Here is a 27,972-nt window from a genome sequence, read left to right as displayed (position 1 = left end):
ATCCTATCATGCACAAACCTGGCCAGCCAGGGGTGTAAAAAGTAAGAAAAATATCATCTTTCAGAAAGTATCAGTGTTCAATATAATATAATGTTTGTGTTGAAGTTTTCTAGTTATTATTGAGTGAGATTCAGGTGGCCACAGTTGAGAAGAAGGAGCGTCAAATGCAAAAGCTCTCATACCACATATGGTGACAATTCCGTTCGTATTTATGTTTGGATGCAGTATGTAGCTTGTAAAGTGAAGCAAATGATGCCAATGAATACCGTCTGTCGCCGCCTACAACAAGAATAAGTCATTGGTCACGGGGACGGTCTATATCGACGGCGTTTCCACAAAAACATTCTGCGATTTCATGAGATGATGTAGAGTGTGACGGATTATTAGAATGAAAACGACCTAAAAAAAATTGTGCGAAATGTAGAGTCTTTGTGGACAGACCGTATATTTATCGGTTAACTTGAACGGCACACAAGTAGAAGCGGATTTGACAAACTTGACTGCTTGAGCTGCACAGTCCGAATTTAAAAAGCTCAGTAGCTCAAGCAGCACGACAAATGAAGACGCTCAATCATTCACAACTCGTCTTCATAGTTAGGCACGGCGGGTCTTTGAAGCGCTGGATTTTCGCCCAAGTTAAAATGGCTGCAGAATTGTTTTGTGGCCTTTTGGAATTGAAAGTCCATTATCAGGAACTGTGTGGGCAGCGTGGCGAAGCAATGCATGGACACAGCAAGGCTCCCGAACTGCGGGCGGTATTATAGAACGCCTTACTGGAGCACTCGCGGGGTCATTCGTCAACCTCTTTGGCCAAGCTATCAATGACGTGATTTTAGTTGCGTTGAGACCTGTGACACCGTTCGTATCAATGCCGGAGAAAAGTGATTGTTCCTTCGTAGGAAAGCTTGATATCTTGAGTGAGTGAAGAGTTCTGTCCTTGGATCCGTTTGCGACGCTTCCATTTCAAATGACAGCAAACACTCGGAAGGCTTTTCCTCCCGTCGGGTTACGTAAGCTGCAAAAAGGCACGAGGGAAGGATAAACGGATGAGGGCGAGGCTGAAGCCGGACATTTTCTGATGATCTTTACATTAAAAACTACACATGAGACACGCAAAGGAAAACCGCCTGGTGCGGTGGAGTCGCTACCTTTCTGAGGTGATGCCGTTTTGAGAAGTGCCGCTGTACTGCCTCCTGCGGTCCACCGGCATCACATCGATGTAACCTCCGGCTTCATTCTGGATGACTCCGGCATGAAGGGCCGCTCGGCAGATACTTGATTTCTGAAAGGGGATATGGCAAACGCGTTTGAAACAATTCATCCCATTCTTCCTGTTAGGCTAGAATCTTGCATGAAGCGGTCAATCATTGGATGGAACACGACATTCATTCTGTCACACGACATTTGTCGTTTTATACTGTACGCTTTCGCACTTTATATTGGAGCGTCCCGATTGGCATTCTGAAGAACTTACGTCAGCGTAATATTTACTTCCGATCACTCTGGCCTGACTCCCGCCAAGGCAATTCTTGGGACAATACAACCTAAAGCAAAAGACAACATCATCAAATGGCAGGTTTCACGATCGGAGGAGAAACACTGGCGGAACCTCTTCCGTCCTGCTTTCACAATAACGTCATGAACATCCAGCCTCTCGAGCGGCTCTTTTCTCTCATGGGACTTTTTGTGTGTTTCGGAGACGGTCCACATCCACCATTGACCCATGGCAAAGTACCGTTCATTCAAGATTCTTTAAATTGGAATGACTGCAAAAATGAAGTGCGCTTCCTGCACGCCAACGTGTACGGCAGGACGGCGGCAAAAGTCACATGTGAAGATACGGCCAATCAAAAAGCCCGGCGTTTACAGATGACATACATCTAACCGTGTATTTACGCATATTTGAGTCAGGCATTTGTAGATTTAAAAAAGAAGAAAAAAAAAACGCCCACAGGTTACCTTGGACAGTGTCGCACTGGTTTCTTAAAGGGACAGAACAGCGCTACGGTGGTGTCACATGCTACTGCCTTGACTGGGAGAAAAAAAAAAAAAAAGTACAGCAAAATGACAAAATGGAAAGTTGTTTCAGAGAACCGTGTTTTATACAAGTGGTTCCTACCAGGCACAGACTGTACTTTAAAGGAATTTGCACTTCTATTCTTCCTGCGAGATGAAAGAAAATGTCGGAGTGCGCACGGCAACACAACAGAAAAACAAGCGGCTGCTTTTGGCGAGTCATTCGGAAACGTACCCAATGGACTGAATGCCGTTCTTGTACGATTTGGTGAATTGTTGTTTTCGACCCAGTCTCGTCACATCCAACCATCCTCCATCATTGTCGATAACACCGGCGTGCAAGGCGGCTCCACACACGCTGGATTGCTGGGTTGTTGACACACCAGACCACGCACATTCCAACCGTGAAGATGACCTCCCACCAAACGCGACTGTTACAGTGCAAGCGGCTCCATCATTGTGGGCGATCACTTACCATGTCGTACGACGTCGTCCCAACTACTTTTCCGTGTCCGTCAAAGCAGCCGGGTGGACACTCATATCTATGGGTAGGATCAAACGGTAGTCCGTCTTATGATTATTATTTTTTTAACTCTTCAGTGCGAACGGCGGCCAATGAGTTGCCGATTCCTCCGCCTGCACCTGTTACATGTCGTTCCTTTGCAGCGATCTCTCAGCTTGGTGTCGCAGTCCATCTGCTGGCCTGAAAAAACACAAGACGGCGAGTTAAGATGACATCTGCCGCAATGCCTGCATGACTTCATCTTTCAGTCACAGGAATCGTTGCTTACACATCTGCTCGGTGCTGATGACCTGTTTTCTCTCCATGTCCTCAGAAGGTGGTGAGCGGTCCGGATCTCGGGCCCTGGGTTGGGCCTCCAGCTCTCGCACTGCATCCGGCTCCGGTTCAATGTAGTTGGTCTCCTCGGTCTCTGGAGCGGGGCGCCTGTCAACACCTCCGTCTGAAAACGGAGTTGGCACATGACGTAGGACTTTTGCTGCTGAAGTTAAATTGTGTATGATAGAGTTGGGCTTTTTCTTGTACGTTCATCCATAGTTCCGGATTGCTTTATTCAAGTGCTAGCGGGGTAAAATGCCATAATTCAGTTTGGAATCTTCCAATGGGGATCAACAGGAATAAGTGGAGATGTGAATTTACGAGTTAACCAAGATTGCAGTTGAGTCTATAGCAGAGGTCTTAAAAATGCAGTCGTAGTAAAACGTCATGTCGTAAAATCTTGGTTAAAATTAATGTCAGATCAATTTCAGCTGACCCCCCCCCCCCTGTAATTTTTCCTCATGACCAAATTTGCTACAGTATGTTATTTTTTTTTAATTCACCATTCATTCATTCATCTTCCGTACCGCTTGATCCTCACTAGGGTCGCGGGGGGTGCTGGAGCCCATCCCAGCCGTCTCCGGGCAGTAGGCGGGGGACACCCTGAATCGGTTGCCAGCCAATCGCAGGGCACACATAGACGAACAACCATCCACGCTCACACTCACACCTAGGGACAATTTAGAGTGTTCAATCAGCCTGCCATGCATATTTTTGGAATGTGGGAGGAAACCGGAGCACCCGGAGAAAACCCACGCAGGCCCGGGGAGAACATGCAAACTCCACACAGGGAGGCCGGAGCTGGAATCGAACCCGGCACCTCTGCACTGTGAAGCCGACGTCTTAACCACTGGACTACCGGGCCGCTTAAATTCACCATTTAATTCCTAATTCAATGAATTACAGTTGATGAACAAACAATTCATAAATTAAGTTGAATAAACTAATTCTTAGTTAAATTAAGAATGCATATAAAAAAAAAAATCCCCCATGGAACTTTTTTGGGTAATGGTGGAAAATTGACACCCCTTTAAACAATCTCCTGATTAGCCCACCTTTGTAGCACAGATTGTCCCGGCATCCTCCAGCATAGCTGGCAGGACAAGCAGAGCATGGAGCGCCATACTTGTAAGGCGCATGGCCCCACCAGTTCCCCCTAAAAACAAACAAATAAATAAATATATATTGAGTAATTATACAGACATAAATGTGGTGCAAAATAATCTCCTACTTATCGTTTTCAAAATTGAATCTTGGGCCCTACTTGGGCGTGTGAGGTGTGCTCTAAATGTGCGCAGGGGCAGGCTAGACTAGGTTCTGGTATTTTCGCAAATGAAAGCAGCTTGGCGCAAACGCTTTGATTCGCTGTCACTCAAAGTAAGGAAACATGGGATTTCCTTCTATCATTGAGGCCACTTTGATCCTGTCTGGAGGAAATCAAGACCTGGAGGGCCACTGAATTCCTTGAATTTCAATGAATGCAAATTGGTGCCGTTGTTAAATCCAGCAGCTGGCTGAAGTCAAGCCTCGCCTTTCTCTGAGACACTGATTCATGCTTTCGTCACATCCCGGCTGGATTATTGAAATCCACTTCACTTTGGAGTCGGCCAATCCTCCATGAAGCGTCTCCATTTGGTCCACAATGCCGCTGCTCACCTCTCGACTGGTACTCCTAAGAGGGAGCACATAACTCCTTCCCTGGCATCCCTTCACTGGCTCCTTCTACTTTTTAAGATCCTATGATTTCTTTTCAAGTCTTGAAATAGCTCCCCCCCCCCCCCCCCCCTTATTGGTCTGAGCGCCCTGCCCGGTGCTTCAAGTCTGTAGAGCAGATACTATTAGAGGTACTGAGGACTAAGTGGAGGCTCTGAGGCAATGGAGCCTTTTCCGTTGATGAATGTTCGGCAACCCCTCGCCGCCCATCTTTCAAACTCGTCTTCAAACTCAGTTTTAGTCTTTGGCTTTTTTTTTTTTTCTGAGGCTAGCACCGGCACGGAAATCCAGATGCGTCCGATTTCAGAATTTAAAAAAAAAAAAAAACATACGGTGGTGAGTAGTTGCAGACCAGATAGACAGCTTTTGCCCAGATCATTCCCCACACGTTCATGTTGTAACACACGTTGATGGCGCAGCCAATGCGATTGCTTGTGGCCCACACCAACTAGAAAATAAAAGACATACAAACACAGCAAACACGTTTGGCTTAAATGTTTGAAACTTTGTCTCAAGTATCCAACGGTATTGGCGCACGATGCCATGCGCCCATCTTGTTGTCGGGTGATTGATCGCGGATGATGAGAAACAACACGTGGACCATCTGTCACATATGGGTCTAATTTCTGAATAGTTCACATCCAGCATTGCTGGACTCTTGGAGTGGCACAGTCTTCCAGTCTTCTGTTTTGTTTTGACTCCCAGTATAGCTCCACCAGCATTTAAGCCGAAAGGACGTTTAGACAGCCAAAATAAATAAAAGCCCATGAGTAGCTACTTCGTGAATCCAACATTTTTCTCCTTTTTTTTGGAGGGGGGGGGGGCGCAAAAAAGGTTCTCTGGTCAAGAGGAGGCTGGGGAAATTAGAGAGTACAGTACAGAGAAATACACAAGAAAAACACACAGGACCTCACACAAATGCAGTCAAAACGAGGCTAAATAAATCCCGTTTGCAAATGTTTTAAGTTATATTTCCGGCCGTATTTTTGTTGATTTAATTCAACAAATTTGTAGTTTGGGGGATTTATGGAATGCAACAAAAAAAAAAAACACCGGAGTAACCCACAGCTCGTGCCAACATTTTTACAACTCGATTGGATTCCTAATTCGTGTCATCCAAGGAGCTGTGGTGAGGACCAAATAGAGTCTGAAAGGCATGCAAATGTGACGGTCATCACCTGAGTGTAGTGAGTGCAAACGGGTCCCGAACATCGAAAAGGGCAGTGTGGGTTACACTCCTGAGAGTAAGGGTAGCTGTAGTACCTCACTTCATCATACCAAGCCTGCACGTGGTAAGTGGGAGGGCGGTCCCTGAGCGGATGGGGAAGAGGAGAAAAAAAAAAACAAACAAACAAAAAAATGAGTGAATGAAAAAGCAAATTCTAGGATTTTCTCTCTCTTTTTTTTTTTTTTTTTTTTTTTACAGAGCACATTTAAAGTGCTGGACACAAAGTAAAAATCTGATATAGAAAGCCAAAGAAGAAAAGTGACATCTTCTGTCGGATTGGGACATACACACCTGCCCCAGTGCGCGCCAAGGTTCTGGCCTATTTGAGTCAACATGTAGCTTGGTCCATGTTCCCATCGGCAGGTGTGGGCCCAGTGCTCGGCGCTTCTCTCTAACTCGTAATCCCACACCTGGTAAACACAAACGCCAATCGCCAGTCGGTTGAATTCAATCGCAGATAATAAAGCCGGCCCGCTGGGCGACTGGTTAGCCCGTCTGCCTCACAGTGCGGAGGTGCAGGGTTCGATTCCGGCTCTGGACCTCCCGTGTGGCGTTTGAATCTTCTGCCCTTGCTGGTGTGGCTTTTCTACGGGTATTCCGGTTTCCTCCCGCATTCCAAAAACAGGCATGGCAGCTTAAATGAACTTGTCCCGAGGTGTGAGTGTGAGTGCGGATGGTTGGTCGTATATGTGTGCCCTGCGATGGGCTGGCAACCGGTTCAGGGTGTACCCCGCCCGAAAGCAGTTGCAAGAGGCTCCAGAACCCCCCGAAAAAGTGGATGAGAAAATGGATTACGTATTTGTGCTTGTGTTAATATTGGATTCTCAATCTGTCAAGCTGACCACTGCCTGCGCGATAAAAGGTACTTTCTGCAGACGATTTAGCGCCAGGTCTCAAACTGTGTGCAAAGACACCAAGACCCAATGAAAACCAAGAACTTGGCCCTTGCAGTTCCCTCCCCAACCACATCGTTATCATCTGTCATAAATAGCATCCCGCACTCAAGACACAGTGGATTAGTGTACATCACGGACATTTATACTAACATGGCCCGCACTTCAAATGGAAAAAGTTTGAGCGACTTGAAATAGATTCACCGCTGTGGCACCCCAAATGAGATGCATGGAGGATCAAACGAACGATAACATTGGGTTTGGAGTGGGCTGGGATGGATGGGGAGGGAGGCAAAGAGTAAGAAAAGCAACGAGGGCCGGGGCGGGTTTAATCAGGTCAAAAAGTGACATGCAGGGATATAAGAATGAAAAAGTGTCATCCGTATCGACACAATCACGATTCCTCTACAGCGCACGATAACCGTGGTCCAATTTGGGGTGTGTGGAGTTTGCATGTTCTTCCCGTGTCTGTGTGGCTTTTCTCCGGGTAGTCCGGAGCATGTTAATGGAACACTCAAAATTGACCCTCGGGTGCATGAGTGCGAGCAACAATGATCATTCGTCTATGCGTGCCCTATGATGGGCTGGCAACCCGTTCAGAGTGTCCCCAGCCTGCTGCCCAAAGTCAGATGGGACGAGCTCCGGCACACCCGTGCCCCTCGTGAGGAAATACACTGAAAAAAAATGTCCATGATCTAGCTCAGTGGTTCGATCGAACCCGTAGCGTTCGGTGAATCGGAAAATGATGATTTCGAATGAGCCCAAAAGATATCATCTCAAAGAAGAGCACACATCATTAGAAGTGAGATGCACCGATTACCATGTACTCCATGTTGGAGGCCGGAGGGTGGACCTGACCACGCAACTTGTTGTGTAGATCCAGGATGAGATGCATGTCCCCCTCGCTGATGGCCCTCTTCCCTCTCGTTCTGGCCTTCCACCACTCTCCATCTTTGTCGCTGTACTTGTCTAGGATGGACTCCAGTCGTGTGGCGTTGGTGAGGACCGCAGATGTGACGGCGTGGGCCAAACATAAGCACAGGCTCGCTGCCCGAAACCACCCAGGAAAAGCAAGAGGCTGCGTCATGTTGCAGAAAACACCGGCGCCGAATATCTTCTCTTGCTCGCCTGTAAAAAAAGAAAATAGAGAATGGATTTAGAGCAGTGCTTCTTAACATGGGTTCGATGAATCGGTCTCAGGGGTTCGACGGAGCCTCTGCCACCGACACACCGACTCAACCGGTCAATTAGTTACGATACGCCCGCTCGGCCATCGCTGGCTGTAGATGATCACATGACATTGCTTGTCCAATCAGTGCTGCGGGAAATTGAGTTCACTCAGTAAAATGCCATTGTGTCGTTTGCAGTTTGGAGCTGTTCACCAAGTTGGGCATCTCTGTACCTTGTCCACTGTAACCACAACAGCTATTAAAATGATGAATGTATACGATTGTTTCTGTCAGGATCAGTCAAAACTGATGATCTTTAGAAAGGAACAACTTTGGTTCTACCCCCATGAAAGGCTGGCGGGGGCACCGCTGCAGGCTGTTGAGAAATGGACATTTGTTTCAATACGTTTTGTATGATTTCAATCATTTATCAATTGAAAAGTTTGCCAGTGGTACCGAGTCACCACAAATCATTTCTCATGCGCGAGTACCACGGTGTATAGAAAAGTTCACTTCAAAGTGTGAGGCTGTTACAGCTCTGAAGGAGTCGGGAGTGCATCAGCAGGTCAGAGCATCACTCGCCTCCTTACAGTAGGACCACTGTGCCACGAGGAGAGATTTGCAGGCCATGAGCAGCTCACTGTATTACGTGTGCTCACAGTGACATCCGCAGATTTGGGAGGGGGAAAAAAAATGGATTCAAGCATGACCATAACACAGACGCCATCCTCCACCCTTTTAGACGTTAAGACCCAATGAGAATGCAGAGGTGCAATTTAAAGAGCATGTTTACCTTTCAAATCAGTCAATCGCTCCCAGATTCCAAAGGTTGATGGACTATATTCTGTAATCCGTTGGGTTGTCCATGTCAAAGCAGCGGGTTGCGCTTTTCAAATTGCACGCACGCCACCTCCACACTCGGAGGCTGAGAAACGTCTATAGGGACCTGTTGAATTCCTCACGTCACGCAGTATCGCGCTGGCTGCGAGAGCCCACCGCTCATGTTGCACTTATATGCCAAGTTTGCCCATAGTAACGCTCATCACAGTGGGCCACTCCCCCCCACCCCCAACTCGCTTGGCCCCCAGCCCGGCGCGCGTGACCACCCACGACTCACACCGCACGGACGGACCCGCGCACTCACTGGCAGGGTTTTTCCTTTTACTCACGGGTCGATTCAGTTCACGTGTGGCGTCACACCGTTTGCGATCGCAAAAGAAATGACACCGATATTTCATCGCAAAGCATTGAGACAATGTCAGATAAGAAAAAGAAAAGCAAACGTTGGCCTCCCAGACGGTGGAGCTGTCAGCCGAGTAGCTATTGTACGTACATTTGAACGCTATGCAGGCTTATAACACCCACGCGAGAAAGATGAAGTTAAAATCATTAATATGAGATTAAAAAATATATACAGTATATATTAATGAAAAACACTCAGAAGCTCATACAAACAACCAAATGATAGTACGGCGTTGAACTTAGCGTGCCCGATTCATAACTTTGAAGCGTAAAGGAGAATGAGACAGTGGTTTTCATCAAGTCATATAACCCTTTAAAACATGGAAATACATTTTTAGAGATGCAGAAATGTCTCCTCTATTTCTATCAGGCACATTGGCTCTTTCTGACCAGTACAGTCGGACAAAAATAGTTTTTTAAGGCAACAAATAAAATACCGCAGTGACGGGAAATTCGGAATGCTTGCTAAAACAACAAGAAAACCATAATTTATTCTTATTTCAACTAGATCAATAACTTTCATTAACTCCCCTCATGTTTCAATGCTTGACAGGTACTTTGGTGCCACCTTCTGGACAGTCAGACAATTGCACTTTAGTACAAATACTGAATTGATTTTGCTGAATCTCAAGAGGTCCAATTTCCAGCAGGCTGTGCAAAAGTCTCACTTTCAGAATTCACTTCTGTGGATGAATTGGAGTTTGAATCGACTCCACCCCACAGGATGGTCAACTGAATGTGAATTACAGAACGTGGAATTGAATTCAATGCAATTCAGAGCAAGCCGTTCTCATCGTCTCCTGTCAGTGAGGCTGAAACAATTCATATCACGAGTGTGCCAGTGTGAATCCAAACAAAACGTCCCAAATATCTGGGCATCCATTTTAAAGACTTTGAGAAAGCAAAATAATCTGGAAAATGACGTGGCGTTTGACCAACAAATCAAACAACTTGCAAGTTTTTCCAAGCTCCATAGATGCCGGCCAGATAGCGAGCTCGAGAACAACGCATGAAAACAGCCACTTGCCTTGACCTATCTACTTCTGCCAATGACAGTTGCCTCTAAGAGGATTTAAAAAATAACGGTGGAGCAAAAACATAGGAAGGTTAGTAATTGCCAGGAGGTTTAATCCTTGAGCTGAGGGAGCGACGATGGCAAGCTATTTTGTGGTCAGATTTTACCCATTTGGAGAACAATTTGCAGCGTGTGCAGAAGAGTCTTTTTTTTTTCCTCCTAACGACAGGATGTGACAATTGAGGGACATAGTTGTGAGAGTTGGAAATACACGGGAAATAAATGGCGTTCCAACTTCTGCTGTTCATTGGTGAGTAGGTTTGACATTTTTCCTTACACCGACCTGAATGCATTTTCCAATTATTTTAAAATGACTGCCGTCTACGTTCTCCGTGTCATATTTTCGTTCCATCTTTTGGTGCTGTGTTTGATACGTCCCAAAAGCGTACGTTCTCCTGACTATAAGCCCTCTGTTTTCCTTCCACCAGCTTTTGCAACATATTTGATCGCGCCCGAGTTGACGGGGGCCACAGCCACCAAAACAAAAACTCAAGGTATGCCTTTTGCACAATGACAACTCATATGATCGGTCAAAGATTACTTGCGGGTTTTGTTCGAGAGCTCTTTTGGAAAGGAGTTCTTTTTCAATTCTTCATTGGGTGCGCAAAAGTATGTGCTCATCACGTCACCATTTACGACACTTTCATGGGCAATTTGTAGCTGTTGTCTGAATGTCAGAATCAACGCCCAGGGGCGCCAGATCTGGCTGGCCGCGTTATTTTATATGGCCGGCGAAAGCAAAGCAAACAACTTTCATGGTGCTTGCTAAATCCTCTGCTGAAATTTCAAATTCTCATATGTATTAAATGAGAGTTATTGATATTCTTGTTATCAAACCCTTAATTGCTGTAACTTAAATAGTTTAAAGTTCTTTTAATATGGTTTCACAGTCATAAAGAAAACGCTAACTCCAATGTGGGCCATGACAAAAATTTGTTTGACACCCCTGCCCTTCGTGAATAGCATGGAGTGCAGTGGTTTCAAACCTGCGACCCGGGGGCCTCTTGCTGTCCACAGGATGATATTTTGCGGCCCCCAGTTCACATCAACACACCATGTTTTTTGCCTCGTTGTTGCCCTGAGCCGTTTGTGTGTGTGTGTGTATTTTTTTAATCATTTAAGCCCCTATCTCACCGAGCGGCGAACATTTGCGAGTGCTCGTAAAGGCGGATTTTGCATTCTCGTCAGAGTACGTCATTGTTTGTTCTACTTGTTGCAAGTGTTCTCCATGATTTTTCGTGTCACGGGTGAATTTTAAATATGTTGGAAATTTACTGGCCACAAGAAAAATGACCAAAACTTGGCAAACATGCGGCGGACGTTTTGCAAACATTTCCAACCTGGAACAAACCCTGACGTGAATGCGCACATTTTGCAGTTGCAACTGATCGTCACTTGGTGAATATCTAACACGTGGGTCACTCTGGTGCATCCGGAAGTTGTGTCAATGAACAATAAAAGCAATCTCGCTTCAACAGCAAGCTTGAAATTGTGCCGTTGTTGCCTAGTGACCAACAACTCTGGCGTGACACCGTCAGGGCAGTGTGGGGCCTGGGTCAAGGAGCCCGAGGGAGGCCATTTCACCTCACCCAACTACCCAGAGAAATACCCACCAGAGAGGGAATGCATCTACATTATAGAAGGTGAGCCTTTGGACATCAAGTCTGCCGGCACTCTTGAGTGAATGACGCTTTTTTTTCCTCCAGCTTCTCCCCGCCAGTGCATCGACTTGTTTTTTGATGAAAAGTATTCCATCGAGCCATCGTGGGATTGCAAGTTTGATCACATCGAGGTCCGCGACGGGCCCTTTGGCTTCTCGCCCATCATCGGACGCTACTGCGGCCGGGAGAGCCCCACGTACGTTCGCTCCAGCGGGAGGTACCTGTACATCAAGTTTGTGGCCGATGGCGAGTTGGAGGCTATCGGCTTCTCAGCCCGGTACAATTTCACGCCAGGTGGGTCTCGTCGGAGCCTTACGCTTGAAACAAATTCACCGGACTCATGTTGAAAAAAGAATTGACGGCAAAGGTGTCGAAAAAAAAGCTACTGCAAGTTCGTAGACAGTGTGAAAAGCAGAATGCCAGAATGGGGTTAACACCACTCGGTCATCAAATCGGAAACGGATGACTTTGCTATTCGCGGACTCCGGTTTGAGACATCGTCTGAAATGTATTCAAAATGTGGGATACGATGAGAATTCCGTCACTTTTTTTTACAAATACAGCCAAACCTTGTTTCAACGTGTACCCCGTTGACGTTTTCACCGCGATAACGTTCACATTTCAAAGTTCCTGTTCATTTTCCATTTGCTTGATTTTGTTTCCAACAACGCCTTTGATCATGTCAACTTGATGATAATGACCAGATTTTTCCCCACAACGTAGTAAGAAGGCCTTTGTAGCGACAAAACGTGGGAAGCTAACCGCCGCCACGACCTTGCTCATGAATAAAACGTACAGCGCGGGATTCCCCTCGGTTGCCTAGCAACGCTACCGATTGACCCGGTACGCACTTTGTTGTACTTCCGGGGGCATGGCGCACACGGTTTCAGAAACACGTCTGGCAAACGGAAGCAAATTGGCTGAAATTGTCTCTCACTTTCAAAAAAAGGGGACCGGGCTCAACCGAGACTTCCCATTGGCAGAGTTGACAATGTGATAAAACAACTTTTTTTTTTTTTTAAATGTACCCTCCTCAATTAAAGCTGCAAGTTTCTATGACCTGAAATGATGACAGGTCAGCACGTATTTGTCTTGGTTCAGGAACGTCTCTGCGTGTCGTTCAGAAAGGAAGAAGCGCCGACTCGTTGGCTCGCAAGTGTTTTTTGTGATGATTTTCGACGGGTTCAATTCTAAGCACTGCGCTCCTTTTCTTGGCATCCGACTGCAGTCAATTAATGCTCTGTGACTTTGACACAGCCTTGAAAAGCTCTCCCTCTCTTTTTAATTAACGCCACGCACCAGCGGGTAGGCAGGGCGTTAATTCCCCTCAGTAAATTGTCGGCCTCTGATTTTATGGTGTCATTTTATTAACTGAAAATATTCTCGTTTATTTATTTTTAATATCCTGCACTCATTAAGAACCCCCTTTTAAATATTGTGTTAGCCAGTTGGTTATGAGGGCGCATGTTGCAGGAAATTGCAGTTGGCAGGGGGATGTGGGAAGACACGCGCGCACACACACACACACACACGCGCGCGCACGCACGGTGGTTAATGAAAGTTTGTCTTCAAGGGAATATAGCTTGTCAGCACTGAGCCGCAGCATCAGCTTAAGCCGGACTGCGGCCGAGGCTTTATGGACAGCAGATTTTGTAGGCCACCCGCAATGATGACAATCAAAGTTTAATCCGCCTCCTTCTGTTAGTGCAGACGTATTTTTCTGATGAAAATATGCCCTTCTTGTCGATGGGATTTGACATGACAATCAAGCAAGCGTCCGCCGATCAAGATGCGAGATACTGACTGGCGCATGGCCCCCCTCTTTAAGAGGATATTTGCCCCGATAAGGCAGATGAGGAGGTTTGCTTTCCCATCTGTTTTCATTAAATTGAACACGTCTTGCACGCCGAATGATTATCCGTCTAATGCGACCTATCAGAGATGGGCAATCATTTATCCTGAATGCCAATCAAGGTTTTAAAACTCGCACTAGACTTAAATGGAACCTTACAATTTGCGACCCCCCCTCCCTAAAACCTTAAACTGTCTGCTTTATTCTTAGAAAAGAACCAGTTGGCCCCGTGGTCCACTGGTTCGGGTGTCGGCCTCACAGTGTGGAGGCGTGGGGTTCGATTCCGACTTCGGGCTTTCTGTTCTGTGTTTGCATGTTCTCCCCGTGCTGGTGTGGCTTTTCCCCGGGTGTTTCCTCATTCCACATTTCAAAAACATGCATGGCAGGCTGATGGAACACTCAAAACTGTTTCTGTGATGGAGCCTTTTTCTTTTTCTTTTGAACATTTTCGCCAAACAGATTTGGTTATTTATCATTGTTGCAATTTCTGGGAAACGCTCGGCGACACACACTCAAATGTGTCGTTTGTGCGATTCCCAAAGATGGAAAACAGTTGAAAACAGTAGAGAAAGATGGAGCTCAAATGCTTCCGTGTATTGCCAATGCATTGTTGTACGACCCCCCCCCCAACCCCCGACACATACTTCCGTCAATAGGGCTGAATGTGAATAATCTCTCCAACCCCGAAGCAGAAACGGGTAAGAAACATGAGAGGATTAATAAAAACTAAGACGGTAAATCAGGGTTTATAATCCAGCGAGCAAGTCGATTCATCAGCACAAAGGTTGAGGACACAGCATGGGGGCGTGGCTCGGCAATATTCATTTCCGCAAAACTTAAATGAGGGCATTCGGAGTCGATGGTAATTTTACAGCTGCTCATATCAATCTTGCTCTAGATGCACAAGTAGGCATGCCTGGGCGATGGACTCTTGTCACGTACAGGAATTGCGCTTGCAACTGCACTGTAAAAAAAAAGGGAGATGTCAAGGAAAACAACTTCAATAAAATGTGGAGTAGAAATAATAATAATAAAAAGTCCACTAAGTATTGTTATTGTAGACAGCGTGGGATGGGTTCCCACTCAGTGATTGGTCGCGAGTCTCTATAGGTGGCCTGCGACTGACTCGCGACCGGTTCAGGGGGGTAGTCCGCCTCCCTCGCCAAGTCAGCTGGAACAGGCTCCGGCAACTCCCCACGACCCTCATCGAGATAAGCGCTCTTGAAAACGGATGGATGTAACTTTTGTTTATGCGCTTAAATGCATCTATTTTTTTTTCTTTGTTTAGACCCCGAGTTCAAAGGTTTGGGCCAATTGCCAGCATTGCCGTGTGAGTATTGCACCAATATCATATTTTGGAAGTAGCGTGCCATGTGTGCTTCATTGAAAACGCATGCATGCGTAAGGTGTGTCCATTCGTCAAACATGACAAGAGTCGTCCAAACCAGAGTAATGAGGAGAAATGAGGAGCTTTTTAGTGTCACCAATTTTTTTTTTTAAATGCTATTCTCCACAGTTTGCGAGTTTGAGCTGAGTGGTCCAGAAGGCTTTGTGGAATCGACTCAGATAACCAGGGAGAAGCGGGCCTTGCCAACAGAGGCCGTGGACTGCAGGTGGTACGTGCTGGCCCCACCGAGAGCCAAGGTCTGGAAATGGGAGATTGACCTGGCTCATTGCGGTTCACCTCTTTTGCCATGACACTTCATGTCTCATAAAATCTGTTTTTTTCATCATGTATACACACAATAGACATGTTTAGACTGTAATGCACGCTCATGATTTTACATCTATAAATGTTCGTGCTAACGGTCGTGTGAGCAGGATTCGTCTGGGCAACTTTACACACTAAAAGTATATTCATCATCCCATCCGCAGATCTACATGCGCTTTCTGGAGTATGAGATGCACAACTCCAATGAATGCAAGCGTAACTTTGTTGCCATTTATGATGGCAGCAGTTCGGTGGAGCACTTGAAGAATAAATTCTGCTCGACGGTGGCGAATGACGTGATGCTGACATCCTCTTTGGGTGTGGTAAGGCTCTGGGCAGATGAGGGAAGCAGGAAAAGCAAATTCAAGATCCTCTTCACCACTTTCCTTGACCGTAAGTGACTCCCTCACTTGATAACATCCACAGTGAAGATCCCCGTATTGGACTGCTGTGGCACCGGTCTCGGCGCCACAGAGATTTTTGTGTGTGTGTGTGTGTGTGTTGAACAATCGCAGGCTTTGTAATAGCAACCAAAAGAACAAGGTCACAGGTACAGCCCCCTGGAACTCAGTCCCAGATGAGTGGGAAAATGCCAGTTACCAAAAGTGACCACTCTACACCATTACAGGTGCGCACAACAAATATGTAACCACCGTACGTGTGCCTTTTCGTTCCCAGCGCCGTGCGAAGGAGATACTTTCTTTTGCCACAGCAACATGTGCATCAATCACACCCTGGTTTGCAACGGCATCCAGAACTGTGTGTATCCGTGGGATGAGAATCACTGTAAAGGTACACGCAACTGTTCCCAGCTCATGTATTTTCATCACGTGGCTGTTGCCGAACCGAAGATAATGGTATTCCACGTTGCCTGTGATACTAGAGAAAAGGAAACCCAGCATTTTGGACTCTCTGGATAACACCAACATCACGATCATTGCCGTGACCTGTGGCCTGGTTGTCATCCTGCTCATCATCTCTGTCATCATCCAGGTCAAACAGCCACGCAAGAAATACATCATCCGCAGGTTTGTGCATTTTTATACAAACTTCTTATGAAACTGGAGTGATGATATTATTTTGGATGCATGTTATCAGTTTCAAAAAAACAATATGGTCCCCATTTTAGAGCCCGGTGCAAGTCTAATGCAAAGTGCAGTTGAACTGCGCACATGGGTGGAGTTTTCTTTCATTTGGTAATTTGGTATTTTCCTACTTTGCACAGGTAGAATTGGGGCGTGGGGGGGGGGGGGGGGAGTGGCATTTGCATTATTGTGGGAGGGAACTTAGAAAACTCTGGGCCAAATCGTAGTGGGTTGGGCTAAAATACCGACAGAAACAGTGACAGACTGACAGACCTCGTGACCGTCTGATGGAAACGCCCACGTCTGCTTTCATCCCCAGAGATGACATCGACAATGCCCTCCTCCATCCAGGGCTTGAGCCTCCTCACTATGAGCTCTGCACTTTACGACACGTCCCCTCAGGGGACCTGACTGATGCTGCAATGGGCGACGAATTTGAGAAATCCCACAAACTGCATCGATCCTCCTCCAAATGCATTCGCGACCACCACTGTGGTTCACAGCAGGGAAGCATGCACGGCAGTGTCCAGGGTAGCCGCAGCAACCTGAGCTTGAGAGAGGCCGCTAATGATCCCGAGGGCGGGGCACTGGCGCCCCAGCGACCACCGGGGCTGGGGAGCCAGCAGGCATCACGGCTCTCCCACCACACGACCCCGACCGGCCACAGAAACATCTTAGCTATGAAGCACAGCTATTCTCAGGATGGGGGCGAAGGCTACCGAGAGGCTGATGATTTCATGATCTATGAGGGCCCAACAACCAGCGGGCATCACATTCACCACCATCAGATCCATCATGGCATGCCAGGGCTTGACCACACTGTTCACCGTACATTGTCAAATGATTTCTAAGATGGAAAAACCACAATGTAATCCTCACATCTGCACAAGAAATTGATCTGGCTATTGGACTCATGAGAGTAAAACCCTACCTTGTGATAATTTGTCATTAAAAAGGTCCCAAGCCCTTTGAATCCAAATGTTCCGCAGTTTTATGCATAACATAGGTCAAAAGGAGTCTGTGGTCTGTTTGACACTAAGCGGTTTTACGACTAGAAATGTATTTCTTTATTTGCCATCAACAAACATTTGAAGAAAAAAAAAAGATTAGCAAGCAAAAAAGTATATTATATCGCTATGAACCTTCAGACGCCACAAGACACTACAGTACTACCGTTCAGAGCAAAGCTTTTTTCCCATATTCAAATGAAGGACAACGGATAAGAGCAAAATACGTCCACATATTGTACATTACTGTTAAAACACTGATTTAAATCATATTTTTTGGGTGGTGAATTGAAGAGAAGTACAGTATTTATCGGTTTGTGTTTAATGGTGGTATATATATTTTTTGTACAGTAGTGCATCCTTTTCCTTTTATTTGTTCGTTATTGTACATTCATAACAAACAAATGCATCCATATTCGCCGTGTACGTACGTTTCGTTTTGTGTGTTGTCAAGCTAAAAAGCAGCAGAGTGGAACCTTTTTTCAAGCACCACAAACCAAGTCGGACTTATTATGGCGCTGCAACGGCTAAAGTGGACATTCCACAAATTCGACACCGCAAACCAAGTCGGACTTATTATGGCGCTGCAACGGCCAAAGTGGACTTTCCAATTATGTGGAAACGACGGTGGAATGATGATCATTATATAAATACGCGCCGCGTATTTTAACCGAGTGGGGTAGCATTTTATTTATCACGTTTTGAGTCGTTATCATGCATTGGTCAAAAGCCCATTATGTCTGAAGAGACGCTTTTTACGGGGACAGCCGGACAATCGGTCGCGATCGAGAGTAGAAGCAGAAGTCGACTGGGTCTTGTCGTAACGGCTTTGGTCGGGGGCTCGCTTGTTGCCCTCTACGCTGTGGCTACGCCCTTTGTCGCCCCCGCATTGAGGAAAATTTGCCTCCCGTTTGTCCCCGCGACCACCAAACAGGTGGAGAATGTCCTCAATGCACTGCGAACCAGGTCTGGGACCCTGGTAGATATTGGAAGTGGAGATGGGAGAATAGTAAGTGCAGTCACTTCTTGTGGATATTTTTGGCTTAAGGGGGGGAGGAACAACAACCGTGCAGTACTGAGAAGACCGGTGCACAAATTGTCAACAGTAATCAGTTATAAATAGTGTATAGGGAAGTGAGAAATGACAGGGAGTCAATTGCGGAAAAGTGACTCAATGTTCATTATACACTTAACCGATGAATAATTCCACACAACTCAGGTTTCTAATAATACACTAATCAATTTGTCGTGCCTATCCCCGGTTGCACAAAAACACCAGAAATGAATCCTAGTCAAGCAATGTGAAAATGCTGCAACACAGTTGCCTTGACAGTACTTTGACGCATTGCTTCTTCCTCTTGCATAGGTGATAGCCGCAGCAAGGCACGGCTTTCTGGCGTCAGGCTTTGAGTTGAACCCCTGGCTGGTGTGGTATTCCCGCTACAAAGCCTGGCGCGAGGGAGTCCACCTTTCCACTTCCTTCCACATCTGTGACTTATGGAAGGTCAGTGTTTGATGGCACGAGGCGGGTTTACTTGGACTCCAGTAGTCCGATTTGAAGAAACCGAATGACTCAAAGTGCTCCATGTAAACGCGTCAATAAAAAATGCCAACTTTGAATGGAATTTAATTTGGATTCACAGGGGTGGTGGATTCCTTTTGCCAGTCCGAACAGGCATCATGGAAACTGCCGAGCTATATCCGCTCTGTTCTTGCTATGTCTTGATGTCAATGTGTAGTGACGTCACCCTTTTCACACTTGTGGTGGAAAAAAATATATTATTGTAAAGAAAACGTTTGACTTGACTTTTGCTCCAAGAACACATGATCCCAAATGATCATATTCAGTACAGTCAGAAAACCTGTGATCATCATTTTTTGAATTTATTATTTTCTAGGTCAGCTTTGCGCAGTACTCCAACGTTGTTATTTTTGGCGTCCCTCAAATGGTAATTCAGCGCACGCACCATGAAATTTGCTTGAGGACGTTTCAAAAGTATGACTAAAATGCGATCCCGTTTCCAGATGGACAAATTGGAGCTGAAGCTGGGAAGCGAGTTGCCAAGCTCCGCTAAGGTGGTCGCCTGCCGATTCCCCTTTCCCAACTGGGTTCCCGAGCATACCACAGGGGAGGGTGTTGACACCGTGTGGGTGTACAACGCCGGATCATTTAAATCCCTCGAGTACCGTGGCGCAGTGAAGAAAACAACCTCGGAAAACGCGGACACTGCAGAATCACATCTGTAAAGGGAGATGCGGTGACCTGGTCTGCAAACTATCGGAAGATCGCCAAATGCTGCATCCTTGAGATAGATCATTATTTTAAAAGTTATTTCACTGGAATCGAGGAAAGATTAAAAAAGGAAAACAGTGCTCAGAAATAAATGCTCAAAAGGGATTTCAATTGCCATGTCTTGGTTCGTCTTGTTCTTGAGAAGGACTTGGATACTTCCACACCTATTTGTCATGTCCTTGTTTACGATGATAATAATGCAGCGTGTTATACCGGTGACAAATTCCTTGTGTGTTCTACATACTTGGCCAATAAAGATGATTCTGATTCTGATTTGACGACCGCTCGGCTCAGTTGACCAACGACACGTGGGCGCCCTCTAGTGGTAAGAAGACGGAATCGACAATCGTTGCACGGAGTGCGTCCTCGCCTCTGGCCGTTTTTTTCCATTAGGTGAAAACGATGTGTGATATCGGATCCAAAAGTCGCATCACTCTCAGACGAAATGCGCTCCAATTAGTGTCAAATGATCGTTGACAGACTGACTGAAGCTGTGGAACAAGCGATCAAGATGGACACCGCAGAGGAAGGTAGATGTGTCAAAAATAAAAGTGCCCCAAACGCTGTTAAGTTAAATAACTGTAAACATCTCACGTTCTGATAGCCCCATGAAAACTTACAGTTTCACTCACCCCCTTCACAACAACCTTTTCTTTTAATCGCCCAAGCTTCAGCACAAAAGGAAACATGACCTGTGAGCGTTGGTGGGAAGAATCGCAATCGCTTGCATCGACTTTTGGCTTACTGCAGTTTTTAATGAGAATACCGAGTCAAATCGACACTTCCTGCAACTCATGATGCTATGTAACAAAACGTGCAGTAACATGGCATAAAACGATCAAACACTGTCTTCAAAGATTCAGATGTGAAAAAAAAACCCAAACCAACAACAACAAAATGAGCCTACTTTGCCAAAAGCGGACCAGACCAGGAGGGGCGGCGTTGAATGACGGATTACAGGAAGAGAAGGTCAATGTGTAAAATCCCCCTTGACCCTGTGACGTGACCTGCATTAGTTCAATGGCATTTTTACAAGCGCTCAGTGAAGGCAAATCACACACGCGTTCAAATTTGGCCTCCGTTTCATCGATGTTAAGTCAGGTTGATTGAAGACTCCAAATTATCTGAAGGTGCGAATGCAAGTTTGAGGGGTCGTTGCGTCTCAACTCATTGTGTATCCCTCCCTCTCGCCTCCAAATCATCTGGGATATGCTCCTCCTTATACCAAACGTGCCCCTAATGCCAACAGACGAGCATAGAGAAACGATGGCCATTTATTGGTGTCCAACATTTCACTCAAAGCAACTATTCCAAAAAGCCAGAGCGTGCACTTTCAAATCGTGAAAAAAAAATAACGTCCCGTCTACGGCGAGGCCTATACCAGGAAACAAGATGTGCTATTTCTGCCGAATCCAATTACCTTTCCCCCCCCTCTTCACACAGTCTTTCACTCTGTGAAGCCAAGAACAGATTACGAGAATATTAACTTGAAACAAGGTCTGTGCGAAAGTCAGAACGGCCTCCAATGTAAATCTTTGCAAAGAAAACGGCTGCCATTTTTTTTCACTATAGCAAAACCATCTCCGAAAACTAATCTGGGTGACGATACATTACGATACACGGGCGTTGAAATCATGAATGGCCAATATAGAGTCGCTCATCTTGGATGGCTGAATTGGACTTTTCACGCAGAGCCCCGACTGACTGGGCGAAGCGCTAAGGCGGGCGACAGAGAGCAACTAAAGGGATTATCGTACGTCAGTTGAGGAGGAAATCTCGCTTCCCACTGCTGACTGTTCTCAAAATAAGTCCAGTGCGTCTCCATGAGGAAGCACCAACTCAGAGCTCTTGCTGGCCGCTTTGAATCCTTCCTCGCAAGGCAATTGCGCGCTCCGTGTACAAACGGGCAGCATCTCGGAATTTCCACGGATGTTAGCCGACGCCGCGGCACAACCACGCTTGGCGTTTTCCAAAGGGGACATGGACGCCGATCTTTAGGAATCCATGGGAGACGGGGACTTTTTCCAACTCTGCCGAGAGACTTGAGGCAAGCGTTGCCGCCTCGATTTCAACTTGAGGATATTTCCGAGACGTCGACAAAAGATCGCTAGCATGCACGGTGGCCTCGCATTATGACATCCGGTCACCGAAACGAACCCGAGAGGATATTTTGGACTCGACTCAGTGCGAGCGGCAAAGGATGTAAACTCTAGGTCATCGTAGAGATGCCCCGGTTTCCGACTGTCATTCAAACGACGAGTGAGTGGGGGGAGGGGAGGATTCAATGGTTTCAGTAACAGAGCACGAAGGTGACGTTGGAAGACCCCAGGAGAATGGAGTCGGCGGAGCAACGGGACCGGGCGCAATTGCTTTGGACACACCCGTCATGTCCTTCACCGAGGTCGACGAGGACCGCCAAGATGGGGAGGAATCTGACGAGGCCCGAGGGGATTACACGCAAAATTATTGGGAAGACGAGGACGACATCTTCCAGGAGTTTGAGGAATTGGACTTTGAGTCTCTGTCGGATAACTCGGACACGAGGAGCGTCGCGTCCGACGATTCTTTCTACCCGCTCGACGCTAGCGTGGGATCGGACGGTCTGCGCTCGCCGTGTCGCGGGAGCCCGGAGCCGATATCCTTCTTCAAGGCCTGCTGCAACAACAACACCGTCATCGTCAAGATCATGATCAGACAAGGACTGACCGAGGAAGAAGTGCAGGAGACGGACCGCAACAGAAGAGTAAGGGGCGCCCTGTCGACCGTCTTTGTGTGTTGTGACGTGGCAAACGGGGAACTACGATGGCATCCCAATTGGCATTTGGTGGTGGTGGGGGAGGGTCAGCGCATTGGGTTAATCCCCAAGCAACAGATGGGGAGTGTCCGCTGTGAAGTGACACATCCAAGAAGCAGCTTGGCCACGGGCTCAGCTGTTAACAGGCTTGCTAAGTCACTGACCTGATCCCCGGCTAATGGAGAACACACACACACACACACACACACACACACACACTGAACTTGCTGAGAGATCTCTCACAGGTTTAGGACCACAAAAATAAGGAACAAAATACATGTCATTCAGAATCGACAGGTTGAGAGAAAATTATCGCAGCGGGCCGTCAGCAAATGCTGGCATTTTGTGCAGGCTGGACCCAAGTTCAGGCAAACTATTCGAAGTGTGTTCCGCGACAAACACTATCCCCCCCGCCCCCCCATTACGTGACTCGATAGTCCAAGATACAAATAAACCTTTATGAGTTAAAGAATGGCACAATGACTTTTCAAAACACTCTTAAGTGCAGAGCGGGAACCATTTTGTGAGACAGAGTGCTGCTGGCCACCCCAAAAAATTCCTCCACTATTTGCCTCAACACCTTCAACAGAAAGCTGATGAACAATTCGAACAATAGAGAATTGCTTGAGTGCGTTTCTTAAAGTGGACGTACTTTAAAGTGGCCATTTCATCCTTCAATTTTTATGTATGTGGCTCTTTATCAACAGCAGCCGAATCCCATCTGCACCGCAGGCCGTATTTTGGACACCAGTAAAGACCCAGTTTTTAGTTTCAAGCCATCATGCTATTTAAAGAGAATGACAAAGAATCTTGATTTGTTTCAGATGTTATTTTTTTTAATCAGTCATTTGTCAATTAATCATGATTTGTTGTCCATACGGGGTGGTATTTTTTTTCCATTATTGGCCAATGTGAAGTGTTGAAAATATCAATATGGCTTGCGATCTCTGATAAAACAATGCTAATGGTTAAACAAACGCTTTGGCGGGGTCTCCTAAAAAGGGAGGCTTTTGGAAGTAAGGATTCAGATCGACGCCGGCAATACGCACAATGCATTTTAGCCAAAGATTTACAAGCTGGCCACGGTTTTTCGTGGTCTGGCTATTTCTTTGAGAACAAAATACACCAGGAGCATTTCATTCGTCTGCGCCTGGAACAGTACGTGACCATTCCATGACCGCAACAAGCATTTATGTTCATAAAAGAGTCTTCTTTACAGGACAAAGGTCGGTGTACACCACTCTGCACATATTGTGAAAAGTGACCCCTCATTCATCTTTTTGTTTCAGTCTGCGCTGATCGTAGCGTGTTACTATGGCTACGTGGATGTGGTCATCGCCCTCGCCCAGTGTCCTCACATTGACGTCAACTGGCAGGATAACGAGGGCAACACGGCCCTTATTACGGCAGCGCAAGCGGGTAAACACAACGCTTCACAACAATGCTCAAAATCAGGGGTGTGTTGGGGGGTGATCGTTAGAATATCATTCATCAGTCGCGAATGATCATGGCCGCTATTAAACATGCAACAGACACCACAGAACAAATATGAAGTGCATTCATGATACGAGCAAGACAAAAATTGGAATAGTTTACACCTATGACAACAAACGCCAAGCCACATTTGGATGTCATGTAAGTACATGAGCAGCGTCCTCCTGAACGCACCACAGAACAAATGTAAAGTGTACGAAAATGTACTACTCACCCGAACGTGAACTCATGAGCCGATCGCCGCATATCGGGCTTGTTGCGATATGTGTACCGCACTTTTTGTTGCATGTTGCTCTCCTGACTTATGCTGTCCCAGTCTTGTCCCCGTAGGAAGGAAACGTTCCAAAGACGTCCGTTTTCACTCATTCTGCTAGCTTGTCGGTTGAATGTTTGCAAAACGCACCTGACATAATTGCCATCTTGAAAGACGAGTCAAGAGTTCATCATTGACAGATGCCATGCGGAAAACCCGGTCCTTTTTCAAAATTAAATATCCTCGGAGAATAAATATCCATATTTTTTCCTCAATTGCGGGGGCTGCCGATGCCCGGTCCTAAGTGGCCCAGTGTGCGGGGAACACTCATTTCGTTGTTAGAGTTTGGATCGTGGAAAATGAAATACATTAAACGGGCACATATCCTCTTTACTACCAGTGGTTCAAATTTGTCCTCTGTCGAGGACATTTATGAACCTAAATATCTCCCACCCAGTGCCTCCAATCGCATTAACTCCCTTTGCTACTCTAAATAGGACATTCAGTGCTTTCCAATGATACCAAATTTGTAGGGGTTAGAAAAAGTAAGAAAATGGCTTCCCTCAATGGGAAGAGGAAAAGCAATACTTTTTAATCAAACACATTTTGTCTTGAAATGCTGTTGGCATTTTAATAATAAGACTCTTATGAACACGTGAAAGTGTTGTTTGAGTTGTTTTAAGTGTATTTGAGCCCGTTTAAAAAATGTAGTGGGATTTCAAAAATGTCTTGCAGTAGTCCAATGACGTCACATAGATTGGGGAATTTCAAAATAAATGTGATTGGACAACATTTTTTTCCCTGGTAGTCACCAGTCAAGAAGTGTAAGTCCTTTCTGGTTCTTCAAAAGCACTGATGAAAAATTGTGGCCCCACGAGCATTTACGTTGGACTGTGTTCTGTGAAAAAAAAAAAAAAATTCTCAATGCACTAATGGGCAATAATATTGTTACCATTTATAATTCCAAAATGTCTTTTTGTGATGATTGTCAGTCATACCTTTAGAATGTGTAATTTAGCGTCAAAAAACCTTGTCACTCATACAAATGTTCTCACAGAATTGAAAAACGACATCAGGGATGCTTTCAGGATTTCTCAATCCAGGAAGAAACGACTCCATTTGCATTAATCTCTGCGATGACTATTTCCCTTCCTTCACTCATGCATTATTTAAAGAGGAATCCTTTACTGCAGGGGATTGAGTCTGAGGCTTTTAAGAATGAGACATGATATGCTGTACGGTGCTTCGCATTTTCAATCATCACATTTTCCAAAGCGGGAGATTCCATAAAGATGCAGTCGGCGTAGCAGACGCGCCTTTCATCCGCTAAGAGTGATGAACGACTCACCGGGGTCCGCGACGTACTCATTTTCTGCTTCATTAAAACAGTTATTGATCCCCGTTTGTGACAAAGAAAAGCAACACCACAGGTGAGCCGAGTATAAAAAGAAAACTTTCTTCAAGACTCACCAGCGATGGCGAAAGGTGTCCGCACAGGTTTCAAACTCAATTCTTTATTTCAACACACTTCCGCTTCTCATTGCACTCCAATGACCGCAGGTGAAGCGGAAGCAGCAGGGGGGCAGCTCTGTCATTGTCACAAGGCAACCATGTTGATTATCGTGGTGGCTATTTAGGCATACGAGTGTACCGCACTTTTTTTTTTTTTTTTGGTCCCAAATGCTCCTTTTGTGTTGCGTGCAGGTCACGTGTTCATTTCTCACTACCTGCTGAACTACTTCCCCGGGCTCGATCTTGAGAGGAGGAACTGTCACGGTTTCACAGCTTTAATGAAGGCCGCGATGCAGGGTCGGGCCGAAACGTGTCGAGCGCTCATGCTGGCTGGTAAACTACAAGTACTACTACAATGTAAACCATGCCTCTTTTCAAGACGCATGCGGAATCGATGCGGGCGGCTTCCACGTTGACCCCAATATTTCCAGGAGGTGACATGCAAGCCAGAGATAACGGCCGCGGGATGACCCCGCGGGAATGGGCTCTCTTCACCGGTCGCTATGAGACGGCTTACCTGATGTATCAGGTCATGATGAGGCCGTGCGCTGAGCAGTTCTGCGATTCCTTCAGCCTGGAGTGGCCCTTGCTGGAGGTGAGCATTGTTGTCTTGTTATGTGGCCATAAAATACGCTTGGAGGCTAGCGTGCCCATGTCCTTACCTGTACGTGACTTCCCGATCCTGTGACCAATAAAAGGTTTTGGCCTCTCGTGCGCAGCCCGTTTCACTGATTCGCATTTAAATCTTGTTCCGATTTAGTCTAATTTTCAAGTTGTCAACACTTAGTTTAATTTCATTCATTCATTCATCTTCCGTACCGCTTGATCCTCACTAGGGTCGCGGGGGGTGCTGGAGCCCACCCCAGCCGTCTCCGGGCAGTAGGCGGGGGACACCCTGAATCGGTTGCCAGCCAATCGCAGGGCACACAGAGACGAACAACCATCCACGCTCACACTCACACCTTGGGACAATTTAGAGTGTTCAATCAGCCTGCCATGCATATTTTTGGAATGTGGGAGGAAACCGGAGCACCCGGAGAAAACCCACGCAGGCCCGGGGAGAACATGCAAACCCCACACAGGGAGGCCGCAGCTGGAATCGAACCCGGTACCTCTGCACTGTGAAGCCGACGTGCTAACCACTGGACTACCGGGCCTGAAATAGTATTTTTTTTTACAAAATAGAAACCTGAAATGGTACCACCCTAAATTCTAACGCACAATGGAGTTTCAAGGCATTTTACACGTTGTAAAGATCTGAAAGTGGCCATTTGTGGAATTCGCAGCACTTACTGAAAGCTCATTTTAACGCCCGCTTCTTCTCATTCAACAAAACCATGTCGTGTTAGCATGACCGACATTTATATTCCTTTCACAAGAAGACAAAAAATAACAATAATATTACCTTTTCTTTGTTTTGGTATTCCTTGTCTCCTGTAGGATCTTGTTGCCAAAGCCGAAGAGCCAAAGTCCTGCTGGAAGCGTTCTCTCGAGCTTCTGTCCTGTTGCCCTTACAGATTCTACCTTAACAATAAGGTGAACCCTGTGGACGATGGCGTTCTGGAGCACATGGTCCGCATCACCACCGGTCTCAGCAGTCCATTTATCGCCACGGCCTGTCGGACGGTGTGCCCGGGAAGCCCGCCGCGCGTTGGAAAACGACGCTACGCAGTGCAGGAAATTCTCAGGAGGCAACGCTTGGCCGAGCTAAAGCACCTCGGCCCCGACAGGCTGAACCACTACAAGAGATTTTTCCAGAACTCCCGGGTGCAACTGGTCCCAAAGGCGAGGGATCGGCGGGCCAGCCTCCAGCTTCAATTGCTGGACGACGTGGCCGCCGCATCCGCCGTGGCCATAAGACGGGCGAGTCTCCTCCCGCTTCATTTGCTGAGGAGGAGCAGCGTACGACCGGGCATCGTGGTCCCAAAAGTGAGGCTCTGCAAGGCCCCGACTCCCACTTTTAAACCGGAAAAGCTCCGGCGCAATCCGAGCTATCATCAGCTCCAAATCCCAAAGTGGGAATACAAGATGAAGAGAATCGAGAGAAAGAAGGAAGAGAGACTGTTACCACCGACGAGGCGAAGATGAGACGGCATTCGACCGCATTCCTTCTTCATTTCCTACGTCGTCGTCCAC

At 46.5% G+C, this 27,972-nt stretch overlaps 4 protein-coding genes across 5 annotated transcripts; 3 read left to right on the top strand and 1 right to left on the bottom strand.

Moving 5' to 3' along the window:
• Positions 1-232: 232 nt before the first annotated feature.
• On the bottom strand, positions 233-26,037 carry LOC127587619 (cysteine-rich secretory protein LCCL domain-containing 1-like). 2 transcript variants are annotated; one of them, XM_052046089.1, is made up of 15 exons: positions 24,286-26,037; positions 7,509-7,816; positions 6,087-6,205; positions 5,746-5,878; positions 4,900-5,015; positions 3,910-4,010; positions 2,808-2,978; positions 2,659-2,719; positions 2,492-2,558; positions 2,252-2,382; positions 2,120-2,163; positions 1,960-2,032; positions 1,475-1,544; positions 1,149-1,282; positions 233-1,015 (listed from the first exon to the last, which is right to left on the bottom strand). In XM_052046089.1, exons 1-15 carry the CDS (start codon positions 24,299-24,301, stop codon positions 964-966), a joined length of 1,596 nt encoding a protein of 531 aa, XP_051902049.1. In that variant the 5' UTR covers positions 24,302-26,037; the 3' UTR covers positions 233-963. The 2 variants fall into 2 exon arrangements, with proteins under 2 accessions (XP_051902049.1, XP_051902050.1); XM_052046090.1 differs by lacking the exon at positions 24,286-26,037 and adding an exon at positions 8,651-8,870.
• Positions 10,072-17,908, top strand: LOC127587617 (neuropilin and tolloid-like protein 1). Its single transcript, XM_052046088.1, has 10 exons — positions 10,072-10,424; positions 10,603-10,668; positions 11,683-11,817; positions 11,881-12,129; positions 14,976-15,017; positions 15,204-15,331; positions 15,563-15,791; positions 16,077-16,190; positions 16,282-16,426; positions 16,803-17,908. The coding sequence occupies exons 1-10, from the start codon at positions 10,397-10,399 to the stop codon at positions 17,332-17,334; spliced, it is 1,668 nt and encodes a 555-aa protein (XP_051902048.1). The 5' UTR covers positions 10,072-10,396; the 3' UTR covers positions 17,335-17,908.
• atpsckmt (fATP synthase c subunit lysine N-methyltransferase) lies at positions 18,050-20,054 on the top strand. The gene is made up of 4 exons (XM_052046096.1): positions 18,050-18,499; positions 18,857-18,994; positions 19,389-19,439; positions 19,516-20,054. The coding sequence occupies exons 1-4, from the start codon at positions 18,227-18,229 to the stop codon at positions 19,735-19,737; spliced, it is 684 nt and encodes a 227-aa protein (XP_051902056.1). The 5' UTR covers positions 18,050-18,226; the 3' UTR covers positions 19,738-20,054.
• LOC127587620 (ankyrin repeat domain-containing protein 33B-like) lies at positions 20,699-27,924 on the top strand. Its single transcript, XM_052046091.1, has 5 exons — positions 20,699-22,526; positions 23,867-23,996; positions 26,029-26,169; positions 26,268-26,431; positions 27,277-27,924. Exons 1-5 carry the CDS (start codon positions 22,068-22,070, stop codon positions 27,922-27,924), a joined length of 1,542 nt encoding a protein of 513 aa, XP_051902051.1. The 5' UTR covers positions 20,699-22,067.
• The last annotated feature ends 48 nt before the right edge of the window (positions 27,925-27,972 follow it).

Source organism: Hippocampus zosterae, chromosome 15 (genome assembly GCF_025434085.1).
Source record: "Hippocampus zosterae strain Florida chromosome 15, ASM2543408v3, whole genome shotgun sequence".
NCBI classification, from domain to species: Eukaryota; Metazoa; Chordata; class Actinopteri; order Syngnathiformes; family Syngnathidae; genus Hippocampus; species Hippocampus zosterae.
The sequence above is the reverse complement of the archived record's forward strand: the minus strand, read 5'-3'. Positions and strand labels throughout refer to the sequence as shown.

What these genes read in the sequence shown, in the direction of transcription:
- LOC127587620 (XM_052046091.1), top strand. Translation starts at nt 22,068, where the DNA reads ATGGTTTCAGTAACAGAGCACGAAGGTGACGTTGGAAGACCCCAGGAG. An exon ending in TATTACGGCAGCGCAAGCGG is followed by an intron (nt 23,997 to 26,028) that starts GTAAACACAACG and finishes TGTTGCGTGCAG; the next exon opens with GTCACGTGTTCATTTCTCAC. An exon ending in TGGAGTGGCCCTTGCTGGAG is followed by an intron (nt 26,432 to 27,276) that starts GTGAGCATTGTT and finishes TGTCTCCTGTAG; the next exon opens with GATCTTGTTGCCAAAGCCGA.
- atpsckmt (XM_052046096.1), top strand. Translation starts at nt 18,227, where the DNA reads ATGTCTGAAGAGACGCTTTTTACGGGGACAGCCGGACAATCGGTCGCG. An exon ending in ACATCTGTGACTTATGGAAG is followed by an intron (nt 18,995 to 19,388) that starts GTCAGTGTTTGA and finishes ATTATTTTCTAG; the next exon opens with GTCAGCTTTGCGCAGTACTC. An exon ending in TTTTTGGCGTCCCTCAAATG is followed by an intron (nt 19,440 to 19,515) that starts GTAATTCAGCGC and finishes TCCCGTTTCCAG; the next exon opens with ATGGACAAATTGGAGCTGAA.
- LOC127587619 (XM_052046089.1), bottom strand. An exon ending in GGACAATCTGTGCTACAAAG is followed by an intron (nt 2,979 to 3,909) that starts GTGGGCTAATCA and finishes CTCCGTTTTCAG; the next exon opens with ACGGAGGTGTTGACAGGCGC. An exon ending in AACGGCATCACCTCAGAAAG is followed by an intron (nt 1,016 to 1,148) that starts GTAGCGACTCCA and finishes GCCTTTTTGCAG; the next exon opens with CTTACGTAACCCGACGGGAG.
- LOC127587617 (XM_052046088.1), top strand. Translation starts at nt 10,397, where the DNA reads ATGGCGTTCCAACTTCTGCTGTTCATTG. An exon ending in ATGCATCTACATTATAGAAG is followed by an intron (nt 11,818 to 11,880) that starts GTGAGCCTTTGG and finishes TTTTTCCTCCAG; the next exon opens with CTTCTCCCCGCCAGTGCATC. An exon ending in TGGCCCCACCGAGAGCCAAG is followed by an intron (nt 15,332 to 15,562) that starts GTCTGGAAATGG and finishes TCCCATCCGCAG; the next exon opens with ATCTACATGCGCTTTCTGGA.